Below are 21866 nucleotides of genomic sequence, written 5' to 3'. Positions count from 1 at the left end.
AAGACAAAGACAAAGTGGGATTTAAAAAGTTATGTTGGGTGGATGTAAAAAATATAGGCAAATGCTCCCTGCACCATATGAATTTCAACATGCATCCAATCTGTTATTGAAAATGACAAAAATGCCCTTCCAAAATGATGAAAAACCTTAAAAGAGAAGGCTTCAACTAAAAATTACTTCCATAACCTTTTATACGGAAATATTCTGGATTTAGATATTCAAAACACATTTTGAAATTTCAGAAATTTTTATCCAAAATGCATTTTCAATTTTGTTATGGATTTTTTTTTATCTATAATGTATTTTTTTATTTTGAATTATATTTACTATTCCGGACTTTTAAATCCAGAATAAGGGTAATTTTGGAAAATTAGAAAAATAATAGGGTGCAGTTAAAACTGATACGGTGGAGGAAGAAATTGCCAAAAATATATTGTGCAGTAGAAATTGCCTTTAGAATTTCAAGACTATGATCCAAGCCCAATGGGAAATGAGGCCCATCATTTTGTAATACTAAAACCTGGTCGCAGCATCCTCTATCTCTCTAGAATCTTCCGCAATAAATCCTAATAAAGAATTAAGGACAATCCAAAATTGCCCTAATTCAGAAATTTCAGTTGTCTATTCTAGTATTTTCCAAAACCCACTATAAAAAAAAACAAACTCCTAAGATTAGTTCTCTGAATTTGCAACTTCAATTCCAACACAGAGAAGCAATGGCGCAAGACTTGACATTGGATTTGGAGGAACTTCGCCACCTCCACAGCATCGCCAAAAGACCTCGAACCCTCTCCTTACTCTCCTCCGAAATTAGCAACCTTGAAAAGGTTCTCAATTTAGACATACATTGCAAATTTCCTCGTTTTAGCACTTTTTGTTCATTGTTTCTAATTCCTTCTGAAAATTTATGAGGTGATTTGCAGATTTCATTGGAGGCACATGCTCCGCCTGCTCCGCAGATTCCTACACCGATTTCAACCGGAGCTAAAGTGGCACCTTCACCTGCACTCACCTATTCCACACTAGCCTCGTTCAGTTGGGATCAGGATGGCGACAAAGTCAAGGTTAGGAGTGTATAATTCTATTAGTGGAGATATATCATGGTTTTAAAATATACATCTGAATGTTATTAATTCAAATAGTGTTTTCTACCCGTGTTCAAATTTTGATTTTTCTATTTCAATCATTTATCACCGTGGTGATTTGTGTCATATGTTAAGCATTACCCTGTGTTGTGCTTAGTGAGAAATTATTATATGATCTAAAACTACCAAGATCTCAATTAATCTCACCTGACTCGTAGTTGATGAGTTTTAGTAATTCTTTCAGGTAAGGTGAAAGTCTGGAATATATGTGACATTGAGATTGGCCAAATCTTAACTGTGTTACCTAGAAAGTGCCAAGTCTTGGCCTTACAATTTCTTGTGGTTTATGTACTTATAGTTAGTCACAAGCTAAATCACCAAGTTTGGATTTTGACTGTCCCAAAATTTGTTTGATGGTATTGGAGATATCCAATGTGTTCCTATCCCGGGACTGGACTTCAAGTTAGGCCTTTTAAAGGATTTCTCAAAAGGGTTACCCACACACATTGTGGTGCTGTCCATCGCTAAGATTGTGCAGAGGTAGAACCATGGAAACACAATGAGTTCATATAGGTTGCCAAGGTGGATATATTGTCGGAGGATGCATGTTCTTTTCTGGAGCATTGGTGAGAAGAGTGATCTTGTTGGAGCAGCTACGGAGGCCATCTTGTCTATGTTTGTGGTGTCAGAGGATGTTTGTTGGTGTCAGAGAAAGAAGGAAGAGAATGGATACATAAAAGGGAAAGTAGGAGAAGTTTAAAAGGGTTATCTATAATGTGTTTATAGCAATTGCAGTTTATTTAAAACCATCAAAAAATTGTTTATACATGTATAAAGCTAAAATAAGTATTGGAGGTTTTAAACCGCCAAAAAAATGGGAAGCTAAAATAACTAAACAGTTTTCTTATATTTAAAGTAGCAAAGGTTACATGTGTTTTGAGCATTGACCAGGGAAGGGAGAAGAAGGGGTTTGAAGGGATCTTTGTGGAGCAGCAATGGAGGCCATCTTCTCTGAGTTGAGTAATCATGAGTTGACACTCCTCGTTTTTTTTTTCTTACATTTACCCTACAACTCAAAAAATATTTTATTAAAATATAATAAAGCACATGAAAGGTGAATGTATATTTTCAAGAGTGGTGTCAAAAATGATTTATCCCTCTACGTTTGTTGGTGTCAGAAAGAATGCAGAGAACAGACAGAGAAGAGGGAAAGTTGAAAAGGGTTATTGGTAATGTGTTTATAGTAATTTCAGGCAGCTTAAAACCACCAGAAAGTTGTTAATACTTGTTAAAAGGTAAAATAATTATAGGCGGTTTTAAACCCTTAAAGTGGAAACTTGCAATTTTTTCTAATGTTTATAATAACCACGGAATATAAAATAAAGACTAAATTGAAAATTTTAAAATATGAAATACCAAATTAAACGTAGAATTTAACCTTTAGTTTTTGTGAGTGAATAGGATATAAGCAAAGCCGTCATTCAGGATTATCTTACAATGGCAGAAAGCAAAGATTCCGCCATATTATGGCATATGGCACTCCTCCTGCCATTTAACAGCATTGATTAGAAGTTGATTTTATTTTGTATTACCAAAAATTAGAGATGTTGACCAAAGTTGGATATGAAGCATAGTTTCAAGTTGCATTTTATTCTAAGCTATGTGAGCAATGACAAATTGTCATTCCATTTTAGTTTAAAAAGAATAGCTTAATAGCATGTCTGGGTACACGTTTCCTCCCCCTTATATATGTAAGATAGAAGCAAGAAACCATTACTTACTGCTGCAATTTTACACATCAATAGCCAGCAAAGCACACACCGTAAGTTAACAGTTATATTTTTTATCAAAAGTATCAAATTTCTCCTAGTCATACTTGTTTTATTTGTTGTTTGACAGATATATGTATCAATGGAGGGAATTGATGAGAATAAGATTGAATCTGAGTTTAAGTCAATATCATTTGATGTTAAGTTCCATGATGTTCAAGGGAAGAACTACCGTTGTGCAATATCAAAACTGCATAAGGAGATAGTACCGGAGAAATGTAAGGTTTTGGTCAAGCCAAAAAGGGCAATCATCACATTGGTGAAGGCTTCCAAAGGAAACTGGCTAGATTTGCACTTCAAAGATGACAAGGTAGTAAGATGCTTAGATTAAAATGAGTTTCCCTGTTAATCAACATGATAAAGTAGTAACTTTCGTTTTGATGTTACAGCTAAAGCCAAATTTGGATAAAGAGAAAGACCCTATGGCAGGAATCATGGACATGATGAAGGTTAGATTTCGTCTTTAGTTGGCTTCAGCTACTGTTTTAACTTTATGCATGTGTGTATTTACCACTGGGAACATTCAATTTGACTTTATATGCATGTAATATTGCAGAATATGTATGAGGAAGGGGATGATGAGATGAAGAAAACAATTGCAAAAGCATGGACTGATGCTAGATCTGGGAAAACAGCTGACCCTTTAGGTGGCTACCGTTGAGCAACAAACAGAGGTTCAGATTCTTAGTTCCTGTTTCTAGAGAATGATCTGCTTTATCTAATTACAAGATTTTGTTATAAAATGAATGTTTGGCCCATGTTCATGGCACTTGTAGAAGTTCAGATGTGCAGTTAATTATTACCGAAGTTCTACCTTTTCATATAATAACGTGGTTGTTGTCTGTGGTTGCTCCAATATTTTGCCTTTTGTGACTCACTACATTTAGTGAGTCTTTCTTTCAATAATTACTTTTTTTTATTTACAATTATCGATGTTGAGATTTTACTTAAAATGATAGTACCATTTAAAGTTGGTGATTAAAATTACTTTGAAATGATGTAATTTATGTTTTTGTTTTTATTATAAATTAAGTTGATGACAACATTCAGTAGAATATAGACCAAAATCAATTTTATCATGTAAACTAAAACATGAAAAACTTGCTTAAAAATTATGTTAAGAGGTATTTTAACAGGATTATTAAGTACATCCTGTTGATTTAAGTGGGCGATTATGTTTGGTTTACTTTTAAAAGTAAGATATTAATCTTTAGTTTATTTATGTAAATGTCACCAATTTGCTCAAAAGTAGAATGAGTTGGTTCATTTAGTCTATTTATAATTTATTTATTTATATTTCATGATGTTTTTAAAATAAAACAATTTCATTAATATTTAAAAGTTGATAAGACTTTTCGAAATGTGGTTAAAATATAGTATGAAGAATTTAAAATTATAGATTTTTTTATAACATTATTAAAAAATTTATGACATTTCTCATTACTGATTGGAAGACTATGTATAAAAGTATTTTCATAAATTAAGTTTGCCATTTTAATATATAATATTGTATTTCTTTTTTAATATAATACTTGTACTATTTATTTAAGGTCATTAAGCTTTCAGAGTGGAGGCTTTTAAGTATGTGCCCGATCTAACATGAGGCTTGTTTTGTACTTTGCTTTATATATCACATTTGTACTATTTGTAGTTTACTTATTTTTTTACTATTTTTATTTATTTTTATTTAACTATTAGATTTAATAGTAAAAGTAATAAATAATTAAATTTTATTGTGATGAGAAGAGGATAAAAATATTTCTCTTCGACTAAGCAACTATTTTTTCTACTTATTTGTTATGTATTCTTTTTCCTTCTTTTATTTTTGACTTTATTGCTGTTTATTTTCTCTTCAGTAAATATAACATTAAACTTTCTATGAACCGCTCTGGGTTACCGACTACTGTTTTAGATTAAAATACGGGACAATTTCTTCCAACACCTTCATAATTTCTTCTTGCACTCCCATACATTTTTTATTTCCAAAACTACCTTTGACAAAAAGATGTGTTTTTTTTTTCAAATTATATAATTTATAGATTTTTTTTAACTCTAGAGTAAATATATTTGGAGGGTAAAATGAGACATTTTATTTTAATTTATTCATATAACCTATCTCTCATTTTACTTACTAAAGTATTTATCTATAATGTGGAGGGATGAGAGATCTGTAACAAATAAATCGAGTTCACACCATGTTGATCAACTTTTCAAAATTTTATGAATGGGAAATGGTATTTTTTATAACTGATTTATTTTACTTGTTTGCATTTTAAAATCTATTTTGATTTATTTATAAATATTTTAATTTCTAAAATAATATAGATTGAATTAAATTTATAATATGGATATTTTATTTTTATATTAACCTAACTATTTAATTTATATTTAACAAATGTAAATATTTTAATATTTATAAACAATTTAATTATTCAATTTGTATTTAATAAATGCAGATATTTTAATTATTTAATTGTTACAAAAATATTATTGTATATAATTTTTTACAAGAATAAATAATGATTATTAATTTTAAATAATTCTAAATTAAATGAATATTATAAAGTTATAATTACTTAAATATTTTATGTTAGTAATGAAATCTTTAAAAGGTTAACCATTTTAATTTGCAACTTTTTTAGGCAAACTAAATATATGTATTGAACTAGTTGTAATAACAGAAATTTGTTGCAACCATAAGAATTTGATATTAAAGAAAACACACTAAAAAAATATATTGAAACATAATTTAGAACCTTTTATTAGAAGTATGAGTTACTACTCACTTTATGATTGTTGATTTGAATTTCTTATATGTGGTAAGGGCGTTTTTTCTTAGATGATTTAGATTCCTACACAGAACATCTTTCTGGCTGTCCACTTTCTGCCATATTCATTTTGATGTTTATGTGAGTTGATTTTTCACAATCCTTTTTATTTTCGATCTTAATATTTGTGGTTCCTGACCAATAATTCAAAATAATTTTTTATATATAATGAAAACATATTTCAATATGTATATTGGATCTATATAAGTTGTGCAAGGTGGGTTAACACGTTTACTATAAGCATTTAATGAGGTTTTGTTTTAGTTGATTAAAGTATGTTTTTAATCTAATAAAATGTTCTTGGTTTTGTTAGAAAAACTTTAAAGGATTAAAATGTTGATTTACTAAATTTGAGTAATGGGTCAAATATACTTTTTTATAAAAGTTTTCATGTTAGGTATCACTATGTATTATAAAATGGACTTTAAGTCTAACTCAATCCCATAAAACCGGCTCATAAGGTTGAGGTTTGCACCTACTTATATACAATGAAAGGCTCTATTCTCTAGTCGATGTGGGATCTCCAACACCCCCTCACGCCGAGACTGCCAACTCGTGCGTGGGACTATATATTTTGGGTGTAAGTATAGGAAATTGTTCATCGGCTGTTCTAAAAGGGGCATCAGTGTAGGGTTTCCATTTGAAGAGGAAGCCGGTGTGGGATTTGCATTAGCCATCGCCTACAAGGATGAAATAAATATCAGAGAGAAGCACAACAGAGCTCTTCGACGCTCTTCATTCGAAATGAAGATGATGAATATTCCTTGCCTGATGTGATGCTTTAATGTAATTGTACGTAATCGTAATGAAGTAATGAAAAAAAGGTTTTGATAAACCCTATTTGTAGAGAAAACTAAATATAAAATAAACTTTTATTCACTTGTATATTAAAGAGTAAAATACATGGTGTATATATAAGAGAAAGATTAAGACCTAACTAAAATAGAAAAGGAAAGTTGGGCCAAAGAAACAAAGCCCAATAATTTACAATAGAAAATTAAATATTGTAACACTCCCTCAAGCTGGGGAGTAGATATCTCAGCGAGGCTGACACCTCAAGTAACAACAATCATTTGTCATCACATGAAAAAAAATATTATTAAATAAAAGAAAAAGAAAAAAAATACAAAAATATGGGGAAAGTAGACTAAAAACAAAGAAATTAGTATCTCAGTAATTCTCTCATTGTTCTTTTCTTTGCTTCAAAACTCCAGCGCAAGATTACAAATCGTTTGAGGTAAATCATTTTCAACTCCTCTGATTTTCATCTCTCATTTGGTATTATCTATACTTGTCTCTTATTTGCTATTCATTTTTCTTATACTCTATTTGATTTTTCAATGGTTTTCACTTTTCCTATTTCTCAAACCCTAAATCACATTTTTTTGGCTAATACTTAGTTAGTTTTTGTACCTGTATGGATATTGGGGACTGAGTAATGTTGATCCACGTCGATACGAGGTGTCTTCTTCACTCTTGGTTGTCCTATTCTTCAAGTCTTCTTTCTCTTCGCGTGCTTCGGTCGGCCGGCGGGGGTACCTGCGATTGCACTCCGACGCTCAAATCAGCGATGGTGCTCAAGTGAGAATTCTCTGATAGTATGGAAAACGTACCTTTCCCCCCTTTTCAGAAGTCCCTTTAGTAGGTTGACCTGGGCCTTGGCCATGTGGGCCAATCAGTTGATGGTTAGAGACATGCTTAGTGGTCTTTGGGTCGTGCCTGGTGGTTTCCTGAAAACCAGGGGAGTGGTCTAGAGGACGTGTTTTTACTTCGTCAATGGTTGTTATAACTGCTCTTTTCTACACGTGTAACCACGTTCTGGATTAAATTAGATTTATTCGACATAAACCACTCGTTCGTCCGGCTAGAGGTCATGGAAGGACGAAGAGTCGTATAAGACGCAGGGTTTTGTGATGATTTTACCATGAGTATCCTGCGGTCGTCCGGTGCGGACCGGTACACTTGCCCCCCAGGCTCGAGGTCATGGAAGGACGAAGAGTCGTATGAGACGCAGGGGTTTTCTACACGTGTAACCACGTTCTGGATTAAATTAGATTTATTCGACATAAACCACTCGTTCGTCCGGCTAGAGGTCATGGAAGGACGAAGAGTCGTATAAGACGCAGGGTTTTGTGATGATTTTACCATGAATATCCTGCGGTCGTCCGGTGCGGACCGGTACACTTGCCCCCCAGGCTCGAGGTCATGGAAGGACGAAGAGTCGTATGAGACGCAGGGGTTTTTGTGATAATTTTACCATGAGTACCCTGCGGTCGTCCGGTGCACGAAATCTATTCTATAATGCTGCTGGAGGCACAAAATTTCCATTCTATTGGACGGAGAATCCCACCTCTCTTGACCATCGGCTTTGGGAATCTTTGTCTCCCATCGACCAAGAAATTTTGATGGTCGTGAATCAACTACCGTGTAGGCTCCCTACATGGGAACTGATAGCTCTTTATGGGTCGTCCAAGCAGTAGGCGGAACTAAAAGGTGAGCACCTTCTTCTTGCGGTCGTTCGGCTAATAGCGTATCTGTTTCTTACTTTCGTGTTTATGTTGCAGAGATTGTTGTGAGCATAGATCCGGGTTTTGAAGAAGTATATGATTCGGATAGCCGTAGTTATATAATCTCGACCGAATGAACGGTTAATTAATAAATAATTTCGATTTCTGACCAAGGTTGGTGAATAACGTTGAAGTTATAATTCGTTATATATTCTGGCCGAACGCACGGTTAATGAATTAATAGATAATTCGGATGCCGGACGAGGCATAAATAATTCGGATTACCTTAAAGTAATAAGATAATTCTGATGCCGGACGAGGCATAAATAATTCTGATTACATTAAAGTAATAAGATAATTCTGATGCCGGACGAGGCATAAATAATTATGAATAATTCTGATGCCGAACGAGGCATAAATAATTTCGATTTCTGACCAAGGTTGGTGAATAACGTTTAAGTTATAGTTCGGATAACTTTCGTTATGTATTCCGACCGAATGAACGGTGAATTAATTGAATTTCTGACCAAGATTGGTGAATAACGTTTAAGTTATAATTCGGATAACTTTCGTTATGTATTCCGACCGAATGAACGGTGAATTAACTGAATTTCTGACCAAGATTGGTGATTTAAAGTGCCTCGTTAAAACCTTCTCGGTAGAAAACCCTCCTTAGGGATAAAACTACCGAGCGAGGAAAGAGTGCACTAAGTTTATTCATCAACTGTAATAGAATTTGAGATGCGTGGCATTCCACGTTCTCGGTGCAGATTTTCCTGACAAATATTCTAAGTAATAAGCTCCTCCTGTTGCTGTGTCGGAGATGCGGAACGGACCTTCCCAATTGCTTGAAAACTTTCCTCCGTCCTTCCGGGCGTCGCTGCGCATGCGCCAAACTAGATCTCCTTTCTGATAGCTTCGTGGCTTCACTTTGGAGTTGTACCTTCGTGCTGCTCGTATCTTGCATGCTTCTTCCCTTATCTTGCATTTGTCCCTTAATTCATTGATGAGGTCGAGGCCGACTAGTAGACTTTCCTTGTTTAAGTCTAGGTCTAACGTCTGTCGGCGTAGTGAAGGCTCGCCGATTTCGACCGGAATCATGGCTTCTATGCCGTACGTCAGGCTATAAGGTGTTTCTTGAGTTGTTGACTGGGGAGTACAACGATAAGCCCACAGAACCTCTAACAATTCTTCAGTCCAATTTCCCTTGGACGGGCCAAGTCTCTTCTTTAACTCATTGAGAATAACTTTGTTGGCGGCTTCCGCCTGACCGTTGGTTTGAGGGTGTTCGACTGAACTCGTTATATGTTTGATGTGAAGTTTCTCATAGAATTCAGCTAGCCCACGGTCGGTGAACTGTCGACCGTTGTCTGTGATAATGATCTGAGGTAGGCCGAACCTGCAGACAATGTTTTTCCACACAAAGCTTTGTACGTTCCGGGCGGTGATGGCTGTTAGTGGTTCAGCCTCAATCCATTTGGTAAAGTAATCTATACCCACCAGTAGGAACTTGCATTGCCCTTTTCCGGGTGTGAAAGGTCCGATAATATCCATTCCCCATTTCACGAACGGCCAAGGGGATAGGATGTAGTGCAAATGCTCTGGTTTTTGGTGCAATAGGGTGCCGAACTCTTGACATTTCACGCACTTTTGAACGTATTCAGTGCAGTCTCCTTGTAAGGTCGGCCAGTAGTATCCTGCTCTCAGAATTTTGGCGGACATAGTCCGCGCTCCTGAATGGGTTCCGCATATCCCTTCGTGTAACTCGGTCATTACATAAGTGACTTGTTCTGGACCAAGGCATTTTAGGAGGGGACGGGAATACCCTCTCCTGTAAAGATCTTCGCCAATCAGTATGTATCGGGCGGCTTGTAACTTCATCGTTTTCTCCAAATGTGGATCGCATACACCATCGGTAAGATATTGTTTTATGGGAGTCATCCAGTTAGGTTGGGTGTCAGTCGCCATGCATTCTTCGGTACCAACACTTGGTTTAGCCAGGGTCACGTGTATGGCCGACCGGTGGGCGCCTTTCTTTTTTAGGGTAGCCAATCTCGATAGAGCCTCCGCCCTAGTATTATTTTCCCTCCGTACGTGTTGGAAGGAGATTTCTTTGAACCTGTTTAGAAGATTTTTTACGAAATGAAAATACTGTTGGAGTAATGTTTCTCTTACCTCATACTCCCCTGTAAGCTGTCCGACGACTAGACGGGAGTCGCTTTTACAAGTTATATTTGTTACCTCCAATTCAATCGCCAGATGCAAACCTGCGATTATAGCTTCGTATTCGGCTTGATTATTGGAAGTTTTAAATTCAAATTTCATGGCTTGTTCGACAACAATCTCCCCTGGTCCTTCAAGTACAACTCCTGCTCCGGACGAACGACTGTTAGATGACCCATCTACGTATAGTGTCCATCGGGGAGTCCGTTCGGTCAGATAGGGAGTGAGTTCTGCTGTGAAGTCGGCGAGGGCTTGGGACTTGATGGCTCCCCTGGGTTGGTATTCGATGTGGAATTCTGACAGTTCGACTGCCCAACCTATCATTCGTCCGGCGAGGTCAGGTTTGGTGAGAATCTTCATAATGGGATAGTTAGTCCTAACAATGACCTTGTGATTTTGGAAATACATCCGCATCCGTCGTGCGGTGATGACCAAAGCGAAGGCAACTTTTTCGACCATTTGGTACCGGGTTTCTGCGTCATGTAAGACTCGACTTACAAAATATACCGGTCGTTCTTCCGCTTTAATTTCTTGTACCAGAGCGGAACTCACCGCTTCATTGGAGACGGCGAGGTAGACCACAATGGGTTCCCGTGCGTTCGGTTTCTGGATGACCGGTGGAGATGCCAGAAATGCTTTTAACTGTTGGAAATTTTGTTCACATTCATCTGTCCATTCAAATTTACTTGTCTTCTTCAGAAGTTTTATGATGGGTCTCGTTCGTTCGGCAAGCTTAGGTACGAATCGAGACAACGAAGTGAGACGGCCGACTAGTCTCTGGATCTCTTTGAGTCCGTTGGGACTTCACATTTCGGTGATTGCCTTGCATTTTTCTGGATTAGCCTCTATACCCCGATGTGTGAGCATGAAGCCTAAGAACTTCCCCCCTTCTACGCCGAACGCGCACTTCTCCGGGTTTAAACGCATGCGGTATTGACGCAAGGCTTGAAAAACCTCTTTTAAGTCAGAAACATGTTGTTCGCAAGAGTCTGATTTGACGACGATGTCGTCAACGTATACTTCTACATTCCGACCGATCATGTCGTGGAATACGTGATCCATGAGTCGTTGGTATGTGGCTCCTGCATTCTTGAGGCCGAACGGCATGACTTCATAGAAGAAATTATCAGAATCTGTTCTAAACGCGGTTTTTTCTCGATCACGGTGGTACATTTGTATTTGATTGTAACCTGAATAAGCATCAAGGAAACTTAGGATTTGATGACCGGCTGCACCGTCGACCAGCCGGTCGATAGTAGGTAGAGGATACGAGTCCTTTGGGCACGCTTTGTTAAGGTCTGTGTAGTCTACGCACATTCTCCATTTTCCATTCGTCTTTTTTACCATCACTACATTGGCTAGCCATGTCGTATAGTGGGCCTTTTGAATAAAACCAGCTTGAATTAGCTTGTCGGTTTCTTCTCGTGCGGCTTTCCGCCGTTCTTCACCTAGTTTCCTTTTCTTTTGAGCGATCGGCCTGGCCTCTGTATAAACAGACAATCGATGGGTAATCACATCTGATTTTACCCCTGGCATGTCTGCAGCCGTCCAGGCGAAAAGATCAGCGTTCTTTGTTAATGTTTTACCGATCGTCTCTCGGTCGTCTGGTTTGAGGGATGTTCCCATGTATGTTTTCCGGTCTTTGTCCCGAAGGAATATGGGTTGAAGATCTTCTCCTGCTTCCATTCGGGGATCATCCAGTCGAGGATCTAGATCGACTAAAGCGACCAAGTGTCTTCTAGATTCTCTTCCTCTGGAGCGTCTTTCTGTTGACCGACCTCTTCGCTCTGTGGTCCGTTCGGCTGACGTGGTATAAAGCCTTCGGGTCGGCTCCACCTTCAGGCTAGCTACATAACACTCTCGTGCTGTCTTCTGGTCTATATGTACGGTTGCTATGTCTCCATTGACCGAGGGGAACTTCATAGCTAAATGAGGAGTTGAGACAATGGCTTTCAATCTGTTGATAGATGGTCGACCGAGCAAAATATTGTACGATGTATTGGCATTAACGAGTAGATATCGTATGTTGATGGTCTTGCTGAGGTAATCATCCCCGAACGTGGTGTATAGATCGATAAATCCTTTCGTATCCACTCTTTCCCCTGAGAAACCAACTATCTGCTCGTTGTAGGGTTGTATCTCTGCTTCTGGAATCTTCATCTTCTTAAACGTTTCCCAATATAGGATGTCGACCGAGCTACCCTGATCTACCAAAACTTTTGCAATTGCAAATTTATCTATCTCCACAGTTATTACCATGGGGTCATCTTGAGATGGATCGATTGCTGTGAAGTCTTCGTCAGTGAAAGTGATTGGTGGTATATGCGGTCGGCGTTGTGTGGGAGTCGAATGGACGGATTGAATTGCTCTCAAATGTTTTTTCCTTGCCGAATTAGAGCATCCTCCACCCGCAAAGCCGCCTGCAATGTAATTAATTTCTTGAGGGGGCTGACCGAGCGATACCGGTCCAGCGATTGTATTGATGACTGTGCGAACTTTTTGTTTAGTTCGACTTCTACGTTCAGGGCTTTCGCTTTTAGGCCTCGTTCGTCTGATCGGACTTTCGCTTCTTTTTCTTCTGCTTGAACGATAGTGGTTGTCACGGGTCCGGTCGTCTCTTCGTCCCGAACGTTCGCGGGGATCATGATCACGCTGGGGTGACCTGGGTGCAGTGATGGTGGTTTTCACGAACTTGCGCAGATGACCGGCCTGGACGAGCTCTTCAATTTTATCTTTCAGTGCTTGGCATCCTTCGGTCGTGTGGCCATAGTTACGATGGTATTGGCAACGTTTACTGGTGTCGGCATTGGGAGGGGTTTGTGATGGCCTCAATGTCGGAATCAATTCAATCTGCAGTGCTTCGTCGAGAACCTTACCCCTTGGTACAATCAAGGGAGTGTAGTTGTGGAAACGGGGTCCCCTATTGGGGCGATGTCGTTCTCGGTCGGTCGGTATTGTGGGGGGACGAATTCCTTTGCTATTGTCCGTGTTCTCAGCATAAGTTTTTCGATGGTAGTCAATATGTTCTTCTATCTGCATGAACTTTGTTGCTCTTGTTCTTAATTCATCCACATTGCACGGAGGTCGTTTGATAAGGCTTTCAGTGAACCTTCCTGGTAGTATGGCCGAGACCAAATGATGCATGGCTATTTCTGGATTAAGATTACGAATGTTCATACACACTTTGCTAAATCTGTTCATGAACGTTCTCAATGATTCTCCCCTTTCTTGTTTGACATTTAGAAGAGACATGGAGGATGTCCGATGAGGTCTACTTGTGGCGTATTGCGTGGTGAACTTCAATTCCAAAGCGTCGAAGCTTGCAATGGAATTGGGTGGAAGGTCCGAAAACCATCCAAGGGGGCCTTCCCTGAGAGAGGTGGGGAAGACTTTACACCATACCGTTCGGTCGGTTGTGTAAAGGGTCATTTGAGTTCTAAATATATTCAGATGTTCGTCTGGGTCTGTGGAACCGTCATAAAGGTTTATCGTTAGGCCCCTCCACTTGTCAGGGAGAGGAGTGGCTATGATGTCATCAGTGAACGGATGGCCTTTCGGGTTTGCTACCTCGTTTGGGGTTACTGGCTTTGCACTCTGACGGGTGTGTTGAACGAGTGACGTGTGAGGTATAGCCTGGGCTATTGTTCTTGTTCCTGATTGGAACGGTGATGGAGAAGGTGCACGTGAATGCCCTTCGCGTTCAGATTGCTCAAGTCTATCCAACAATCTCTTGTTCTGTTCTTTCAATTGTGCTATCTCCTCTGCGTGTTGTTGACGCTCTTCTTCTCGTCTTTTCCTTTCTTCATCCTGGCGAAGTTGATCGATGACTCCTTTTTGGAGTAACTCCTGCATCTGAATCTGGAGGGTTTGGAGTATGGTCCTATGCTCTTCGGAGATATCATTGTTGTTGTTTGCCGTTGAGTCCATCTTCAAGCGTTGGGATCCTTGGGTCTGGGAATAATGATTACTCGGGCCCCACGGTGGGCGCCAATTGTACCTGTATGGATATTGGGGACTGAGTAATGTTGATCCACGTCGATACGAGGTGTCTTCTTCACTCTTGGTTGTCCTATTCTTCAAGTCTTCTTTCTCTTCGCGTGCTTCGGTCGGCCGGCGGGGGTACCTGCGATTGCACTCCGACGCTCAAATCAGCGATGGTGCTCAAGTGAGAATTCTCTGATAGTATGGAAAACGTACCTTTCCCCCCTTTTCAGAAGTCCCTTTAGTAGGTTGACCTGGGCCTTGGCCATGTGGGCCAATCAGTTGATGGTTAGAGACATGCTTAGTGGTCTTTGGGTCGTGCCTGGTGGTTTCCTGAAAACCAGGGGAGTGGTCTAGAGGACGTGTTTTTACTTCGTCAATGGTTGTTATAACTGCTCTTTTCTACACGTGTAACCACGTTCTGGATTAAATTAGATTTATTCGACATAAACCACTCGTTCGTCCGGCTAGAGGTCATGGAAGGACGAAGAGTCGTATAAGACGCAGGGTTTTGTGATGATTTTACCATGAGTATCCTGCGGTCGTCTGGTGCGGACCGGTACAGTTTTTATTCTTGTGAACAAATTGTTCTCACGATTTTTGTTCCAAAACTGCCGTGTACATTTTGCGGATTTGGTGGCTGAGTAGTTTGTTTGTGTTTTCTCTGTACAAAAGATTATTGGCCTTGTCTTTTTAGTTTAATTTAAATTGTATTTGACCATTCCAAATGGATAGGTGGCTCTACAATGTCATAATTGTTAGTTCCTTCAAAATTGTTCTTGTATATTTTCCTAGTCTAGAAAGACAGTTTAATGTAATGGAAGTAAATATTTTTACCTACAAAACTGCAACCTTCAATATTGATGAAGTTTTAAAACTTAGGTTTTTAACGAATTTAACAAAAAAAACTCAGCAACTTTGAGATAACAGTACTGGTAATATTTTTTTCTTGTTTTATTAAACTTTATATTGACGTATTTATGAAATTTGTTGTCATTCCTTGAAATTTTTATGCAGATTATATTTTTGGTGGACTTGGAGTTCGCTATCCTATCTTTCCGTTCCCTGTATTACACTGTCAGATTGTAAGTTTTTCTTTTGCTTTCTTTCTCAATTAGTTTTCTTTATTAATTTTGTCTTGAAGTTCCAAGCTTCTCAATATGCCTTTAATTTTCAAAAAGAGAATATCATAATTTATCCCTAATATTATACATTATTAGCCCGACCCATAAGAAATATTAAAATCATAACTGTTTTTTATTTTTTAAAGAAAATATCTAAGCTTTCTTGTTGTTGTCAACAGTGTTTTAGATATTCATTTGTTTCAAATTGAAGTAGGTAGAGCATTCTTTTAGATATAACATTAATTAATATGAAGCAAGGTTATCAAAATTTTTAGGGTTAACTCGTAAACCCTCACGAGTTTAAGAAGTTGCTCAAGGATAATTACTGTTAATTTAAAAATAATAAATATAATCAATTATTAATTTATAGCTTAAAATATTAATATTAATTAATAGTATTTTAATTGTGATTTAAATATTTGTTAAGGAAATAAAAGAATTGTAAGAATTTAAAAACCATGAAGAATTAAATACTTGTAAGGAATAAGGATGATAAATGAACTCGTCTTGATTTTGACAGAACATCTCCATTCACATTAACTAGGTATAGATATAGATAATACTTGATTTTTTTTAGATTGACTAAGAGGACGATGATGGATATGTACATACTCGTTCATTCTCATTCTTATACCCATCTCAATACTCATCGTTGTCTTCATATTTGTCCCAATCCACTACAAAAAAATGATTTATTGGCGAATTTTTACCTGCGGAACTAAATTCATAAAAAAATTTAGCATTATCTACGGATATTATGCACTAATCATAGTCCATAGGTATATTTAGATATATTTCGCATTACCTACGGGTATTACCCACATATCTGAATCTGTAGGTAAATTAAACTTTATCTACAAATTATTATCCATTAATCACATTATTTACAAATTTTACCAACGAATCTATATTTAAAATAAATTCAATATTATTATTAATTATTAATATAAATATTTTTATTAAGAATATTAAAAATATAAATAATCTTAATCATTTTAAAAGTTTTAATAATATAAATAATATTAATTATATATAATATAAAAAATAATATTAGAATATAAATAATTATAAAATCATAACTAATATTTATAAATAATAATAATAACTATACTGACTATTAATATTATAAAATTAATAATATTAATAATAATAACATCAATTATATTAATAATATTATAATACAAATAATATTAATAATAAAAATGTCAATAATATTATTAATAGTAGTGATATTATTTTTTTTACTAATATTAATATAAATAATATTAATAATATTTAGTAATATTTAATAATAGTTAATTATATTTAATGATATTTAATTATATTTAATGATATATTTTTAATAATATTTATAATATAATTAATATTTAATCATATTTAATGATATATTATTTAATCATATTTAATAATATTTAATAATATAATTAATATTTAATAATATTTAATAATATTTAGTAATATTTAATAATGTTATAATATTTAATAATAATTAGTAATATCAATAATATTTTTAATATTGATAATATTTAATAATAGTTAATAATATTTAATAATATTATAATATTTATAATATTTAATAATATTTAATAATATATATTATTATTATTATTATTATTATTATGATTATAAATATTATGAATAATAATAATATTAATTGTAATATTAATGTATACCTATATATATACTTTTTTTGGTGTTTATAAATTTTACCCTTATATTAATATTTATTTTATTATTTTATCTTGGGTATTTCAATTATTTCATTATTTTTTTAATAATTTAATAAATAACTAATTATTCTTATAATTAATTAAATATTATTTTTATTATTTTTAAAATAGTATTTTATCATTTTGTAAAAAGTAGTTACCAATTTTAAAATTTGAATGTGTAGCAGTTCATTAAACGTTTTGAATGATGTGGAACAATTTTTTTCTCCATATCTTTATCTCTCTTAAAAATTATAGTTGTTCTTCATTCTTATCATTTGATTTCTTATTCTTTCTTTGCAAGAAAATATAAATGAATAGCAACAACAGTTTCTTCACTGATGACTCACTCTATGACTGTGACCTCCGTCAACCGCATTTGGCAGACGATCATCTTCGAATGCGATCTAGATGGAGATGTGAACGAGGAGCAAAATAACTTATTTTTTTCACTCCAATTACATCCTTCTTCACGGATCACCTATTCTACTCATCACAAATGTGGCATTGAAGCTTCTCCAAATTCGTCAATATCATTTTTAGTTTATGATTTCTAACGCGATCTTTCTCACACGAGGCATGGAAGATGTTCGTTGCATTATGAATAATATTATTATAAAAATTAATAATGTTATTAATTTGAAAAAAAAGTAATATTAACAAAATTAATAATGTGAATGATATTAACTATATGAATAATATTAATAATTTTTATATCATTAATTATATTAATAGTGATAATCATACTAATAAGTATAATAATAATCATAACATGATAACAAAATTTGACTAGTGTAATGGTTAAAACTTCTTTGGTCATTGAAGGGACTTGACAAGTTCCACCTGCCGTAGTTTATTTCCAACATTTATTATAATTATAATTACTTCTATAATATTGTAAATAATAATCCTAAAAATAGACATAAGGTAATATTTATAAATAATAATTGAAAACAATAAAAAAGATTCAAATAATAATTAAAAATTTAAAAATAAAATGTACTTTTACCAAAGTGTTGGGCTCAGTGCTCAGGTGATCGGACATCGACATCTATGTGGAGCAGGTCAGCTCAATGCGTGTGTTGAAACTCGTATATATGTCAGGCCTGATTAGTGAAAGTGCATGTGGTGTGTATAGTACATTTGGGTCTAACACAAGTAAATACCCACTAAAGATGCCTAGGCCCAAGAGCGTTAGGATTTTCAAGGGTAAGCTGCATGCATGATACATAAAGGCTTGAATGCCTACAGTGACAGATGAGCCCCATGATGCTAGTACATGAGTTGGTACCTTGGCGACCATGCTCTTAAGATTGTGCATTCCAAAGAGGAAGATTTTGTGCGGTTGTTACACTAAGATTGTGTAACAACGTAACTGTATGTCCTCCCATCAAACTTACTTTCACTCGAGATAAGGTTCTCGTGAGAGGAGGGTTGTTACAATGAGGCAACCTAAATAGTCTATAAAAGGGACTTGAGATCCCTGGTAAAGGTACACCGTTTCTAAGACTAAAACTATTTACTTACTCATTGTTTCTTAGTCCAGTACTAACTTGATCGTTAGAGTGCAATCAATAGGTAAGCCCCTCTGTTTCAAACGTAACCGTGTTCCAACATCCTAGGGAAATAGCAAATCCAGTAGAGGGAGACGGAGTCACGACCTGCTCCCAGAGTCAACCGACAAGAACGCAAAAATACATACAGATTATATACCGTCATCGTCTTCATTTTAAATTATCAAAACACCTTTAATTTATTAGGTAAACTAAAAAACTTATATTAATTTTTCTGTGGTCCTTAATTTTATGACTTGTTTCTAAGTTATACATTTGATAATTTTTACTCATTCTATAATTATTTAACATTTATCCAATTATACTTTTACTTCAAATATGAGAATGAGATAGTCAAATCCACAAATATCCCGTTCCGTTATCATTCCTACTTAAGAGAATGTGAGGTCTCCTTTATATAATGTATAGAAAATAAGATACATAAATATAAATAAATTAAAATTATATTAGTAATGTATTTCCAAAATAAAAAGAAATTAGTTTTTTTATCAGCAAAAAGAAATTAGTTATAAATTAGTTTTATTAGATAACAAGAAATTCTTTTTTCTTAATTATAATCTATTTAAATATTATTTATTTAATTTATTATAATAATTAAGAAAATCAAATTTTATTATTAGAAGATAAAATATAATAATTACATAACTTTTATGTAGAAAAGCACTTTGAGATCTTATAATCCATAACATTTTCTTCCTTTAAAGAAGAAGGCGACAATGATAAGGGGGCAAAAGCAAGGGAGACCTACGACAACGGGTACTGACATTTTAAGGTGCACAAAGAAATGACCTTGAATTTAGGAAGGAGAAGTGGATGAATTTTGGATTTGGGTTAAAAAAGGGGTGTGGGTAGAATTTGGTTTAATAATAGTAATCATATTCATGTATTCATATTTTAGTTAATGAATATATATATATATATATATATATTAATAGTTAATGAAAAAAATTATTAAAGAATAATCTATAAAATATTATCAAATCTAAAAGCTTACTAATATTTCATAATATATAGTAGAAAATAATATTTAATTTATGGTTTTATTAAAAATTTAATGATGATATAAGTTATATATTCCATATTTAATGATAATGATTTATTTGACATTTGGTAAAAAAAAAAAAGTTGGTTAAACAAATTAATTGAATTTTTTTTCTTGAAAATAAAATTGAAATTATTTTAAAAAAAGTAACTTTAGTTTTTGCAGTATTTTATTAAAATATGGATGAATAATTTCATTGGTTAAATTGGTTTTCCATATTTCATATTTTAGAATTTTAGTATTACTTTAATCCATCATTAATTATTATTTTTATCCATTTTCAAAGTTCTCTTTTCTAAAGAAAATTATTAAATAAAAACTTATTTTATATAAAAAATAATTAATTACTATTGAATTAAATTATAAATCATTTTATAAATTAAAAAAATTATTAGTACTTTTTATTATTAATAAAAATTTATAAAGTAATTTCTATTATTAATAAAAATTTATAAAGTAATTTTTAATTTGATATCTAACCAATTGACTACTAAGATTTTAGCTATTAATTATTTTATATTTTAAATAATTCTTTATTAATATTTTAGAGATTAATTTAGAATCTGAATTATTCTTAGCTAAAACTTTTATAGCTAATTTAAATATCAATTTAGAACTATATCAATAATTTTTTAGTTTTTAAAATAATATTTAATTTAATTGTTTATTATTTTTATCTTTACATTATTATTTAATAATTTTATTGTAGTGTCTACAATAATATCATATTAGGTTTCAATATTTCAATAACTAATTGGAAAAATAAATATTTAATTTCATATTTATTATAATGGACCACTTTTTGTATTGAATATTTTATACAAAACAGACTCATTTATTTATTTAGATTGTCACAAAAAATGTATAAACCTTATGACCAGTATAATGTATCGTCCTCACTTCTATACAATATTCTCCGATAAAAAAATCAGAATAAATTTTAGTTGTATAATATAAAAAAATATTCTACTTACCTTCTGACCAGATCTCCTATTTATACATAATATATTCTTCTATTTATACAATAATGTATTAGATCTCATTAGTCTTATTGAATTTTTATTATTTATAGTTTTATTTACTAAGTGTAGACCTTGTTATTATATTGTATTAATCACATAATTTCGAATGAATCTGTATGTAATATTTTAAACCTTACTTAGACTTGTACCTTGCTATAATCTTGCTATAATGATTTTTTGTGAGTTCATTGACCGATTCTTTACCAGTTGGGGTGACATTAGAAATGATTAGCTGATCTTGAAAGCTTATTAGTTTTATTGGTTTTATATATGAGTACGTCTGATTGAAAAATTAAGGAAGATCTTGTCTTTATTGTTAGAAAGAAGGGAACGACGGGAATAATGGTGATTAAAAGATATGTAGGATACAACCTACATGTTCTAAGTAAGATTCTCTCTTTGCTAAAATGTTTTTATATTTGTGTAAGAAGTTTTCTATTCAACAACCTACATTATTATATATTTATATCTTACAACATTATTTTTAATTTCAAATCACTCATATTCTCCAACCACGCTAAGAATCTTTTATTATTTTTTCTGAATCTCTTCCACTTAATAAGTTTATGAGAAATAATGTTTTGAATACTCCACCAAACATTTAACAATCCATTTTTTAGGCAATATGATCGATAGAATTTTTTTTTTTTTTTTTTTTTGTATTTTGTAAAGGAAGGAAGAGGATGAATAATAAAATAATAAATATAAAATAAGTGAAAATTTATTGAGTATCAAAATATCCTAAATGTATCTACGTATTTCTTTAACTTAATTCTTTTATAATTTTGAATGGATTTTTGATATAAAAAAATACTCATTTAATTACCTAAAAATTAATATTTTAATAATAATTTTTGTTGTTTAACTTGAATATAATTATATTATTAAAATAAATTCTGAAGATTTTTTAAGGGTCTAAAATGTCCTTTGCGCATTGTTTGG

The 21866-nt window shown here is 33.7% G+C and overlaps 2 protein-coding genes across 2 annotated transcripts; one reads left to right on the top strand and one right to left on the bottom strand.

Annotated features, from left to right (window-relative positions):
- The first annotated feature begins 542 nt into the window (after positions 1 to 542).
- Positions 543 to 3770, top strand: LOC137810880 (uncharacterized). Its single transcript, XM_068612362.1, has 5 exons — positions 543 to 827; positions 924 to 1064; positions 2985 to 3224; positions 3304 to 3363; positions 3471 to 3770. The coding sequence occupies exons 1-5, from the start codon at positions 717 to 719 to the stop codon at positions 3573 to 3575; spliced, it is 657 nt and encodes a 218-aa protein (XP_068468463.1). The 5' UTR covers positions 543 to 716; the 3' UTR covers positions 3576 to 3770.
- A 7506-nt stretch (positions 3771 to 11276) lies between these two features.
- LOC137809174 (uncharacterized) lies at positions 11277 to 14994 on the bottom strand. The gene is made up of 2 exons (XM_068610310.1): positions 14670 to 14994; positions 11277 to 14595 (listed from the first exon to the last, which is right to left on the bottom strand). Exons 1-2 carry the CDS (start codon positions 14720 to 14722, stop codon positions 11277 to 11279), a joined length of 3372 nt encoding a protein of 1123 aa, XP_068466411.1. The 5' UTR covers positions 14723 to 14994.
- Positions 14995 to 21866: the final 6872 nt, after the last annotated feature.

The sequence above is a fragment of the Phaseolus vulgaris genome, chromosome 2, assembly GCF_000499845.2.
Source record: "Phaseolus vulgaris cultivar G19833 chromosome 2, P. vulgaris v2.0, whole genome shotgun sequence".
NCBI classification, from domain to species: Eukaryota; Viridiplantae; Streptophyta; class Magnoliopsida; order Fabales; family Fabaceae; genus Phaseolus; species Phaseolus vulgaris.
Note: the sequence above shows the minus strand (reverse complement) of the source record. Positions and strands in the feature narration are given on the sequence as shown.

What these genes read in the sequence shown, in the direction of transcription:
- LOC137809174 (XM_068610310.1), bottom strand. Translation starts at nt 14,722, where the DNA reads ATGGCCAAGGCCCAGGTCAACCTACTAAAGGGACTTCTGAAAAGGGGG. An exon ending in CTTCTGAAAAGGGGGGAAAG is followed by an intron (nt 14,596 to 14,669) that starts GTACGTTTTCCA and finishes GTGCAATCGCAG; the next exon opens with GTACCCCCGCCGGCCGACCG.
- LOC137810880 (XM_068612362.1), top strand. Translation starts at nt 717, where the DNA reads ATGGCGCAAGACTTGACATTGGATTTGGAGGAACTTCGCCACCTCCAC. An exon ending in TGCACTTCAAAGATGACAAG is followed by an intron (nt 3,225 to 3,303) that starts GTAGTAAGATGC and finishes TTGATGTTACAG; the next exon opens with CTAAAGCCAAATTTGGATAA. An exon ending in GAATCATGGACATGATGAAG is followed by an intron (nt 3,364 to 3,470) that starts GTTAGATTTCGT and finishes GTAATATTGCAG; the next exon opens with AATATGTATGAGGAAGGGGA.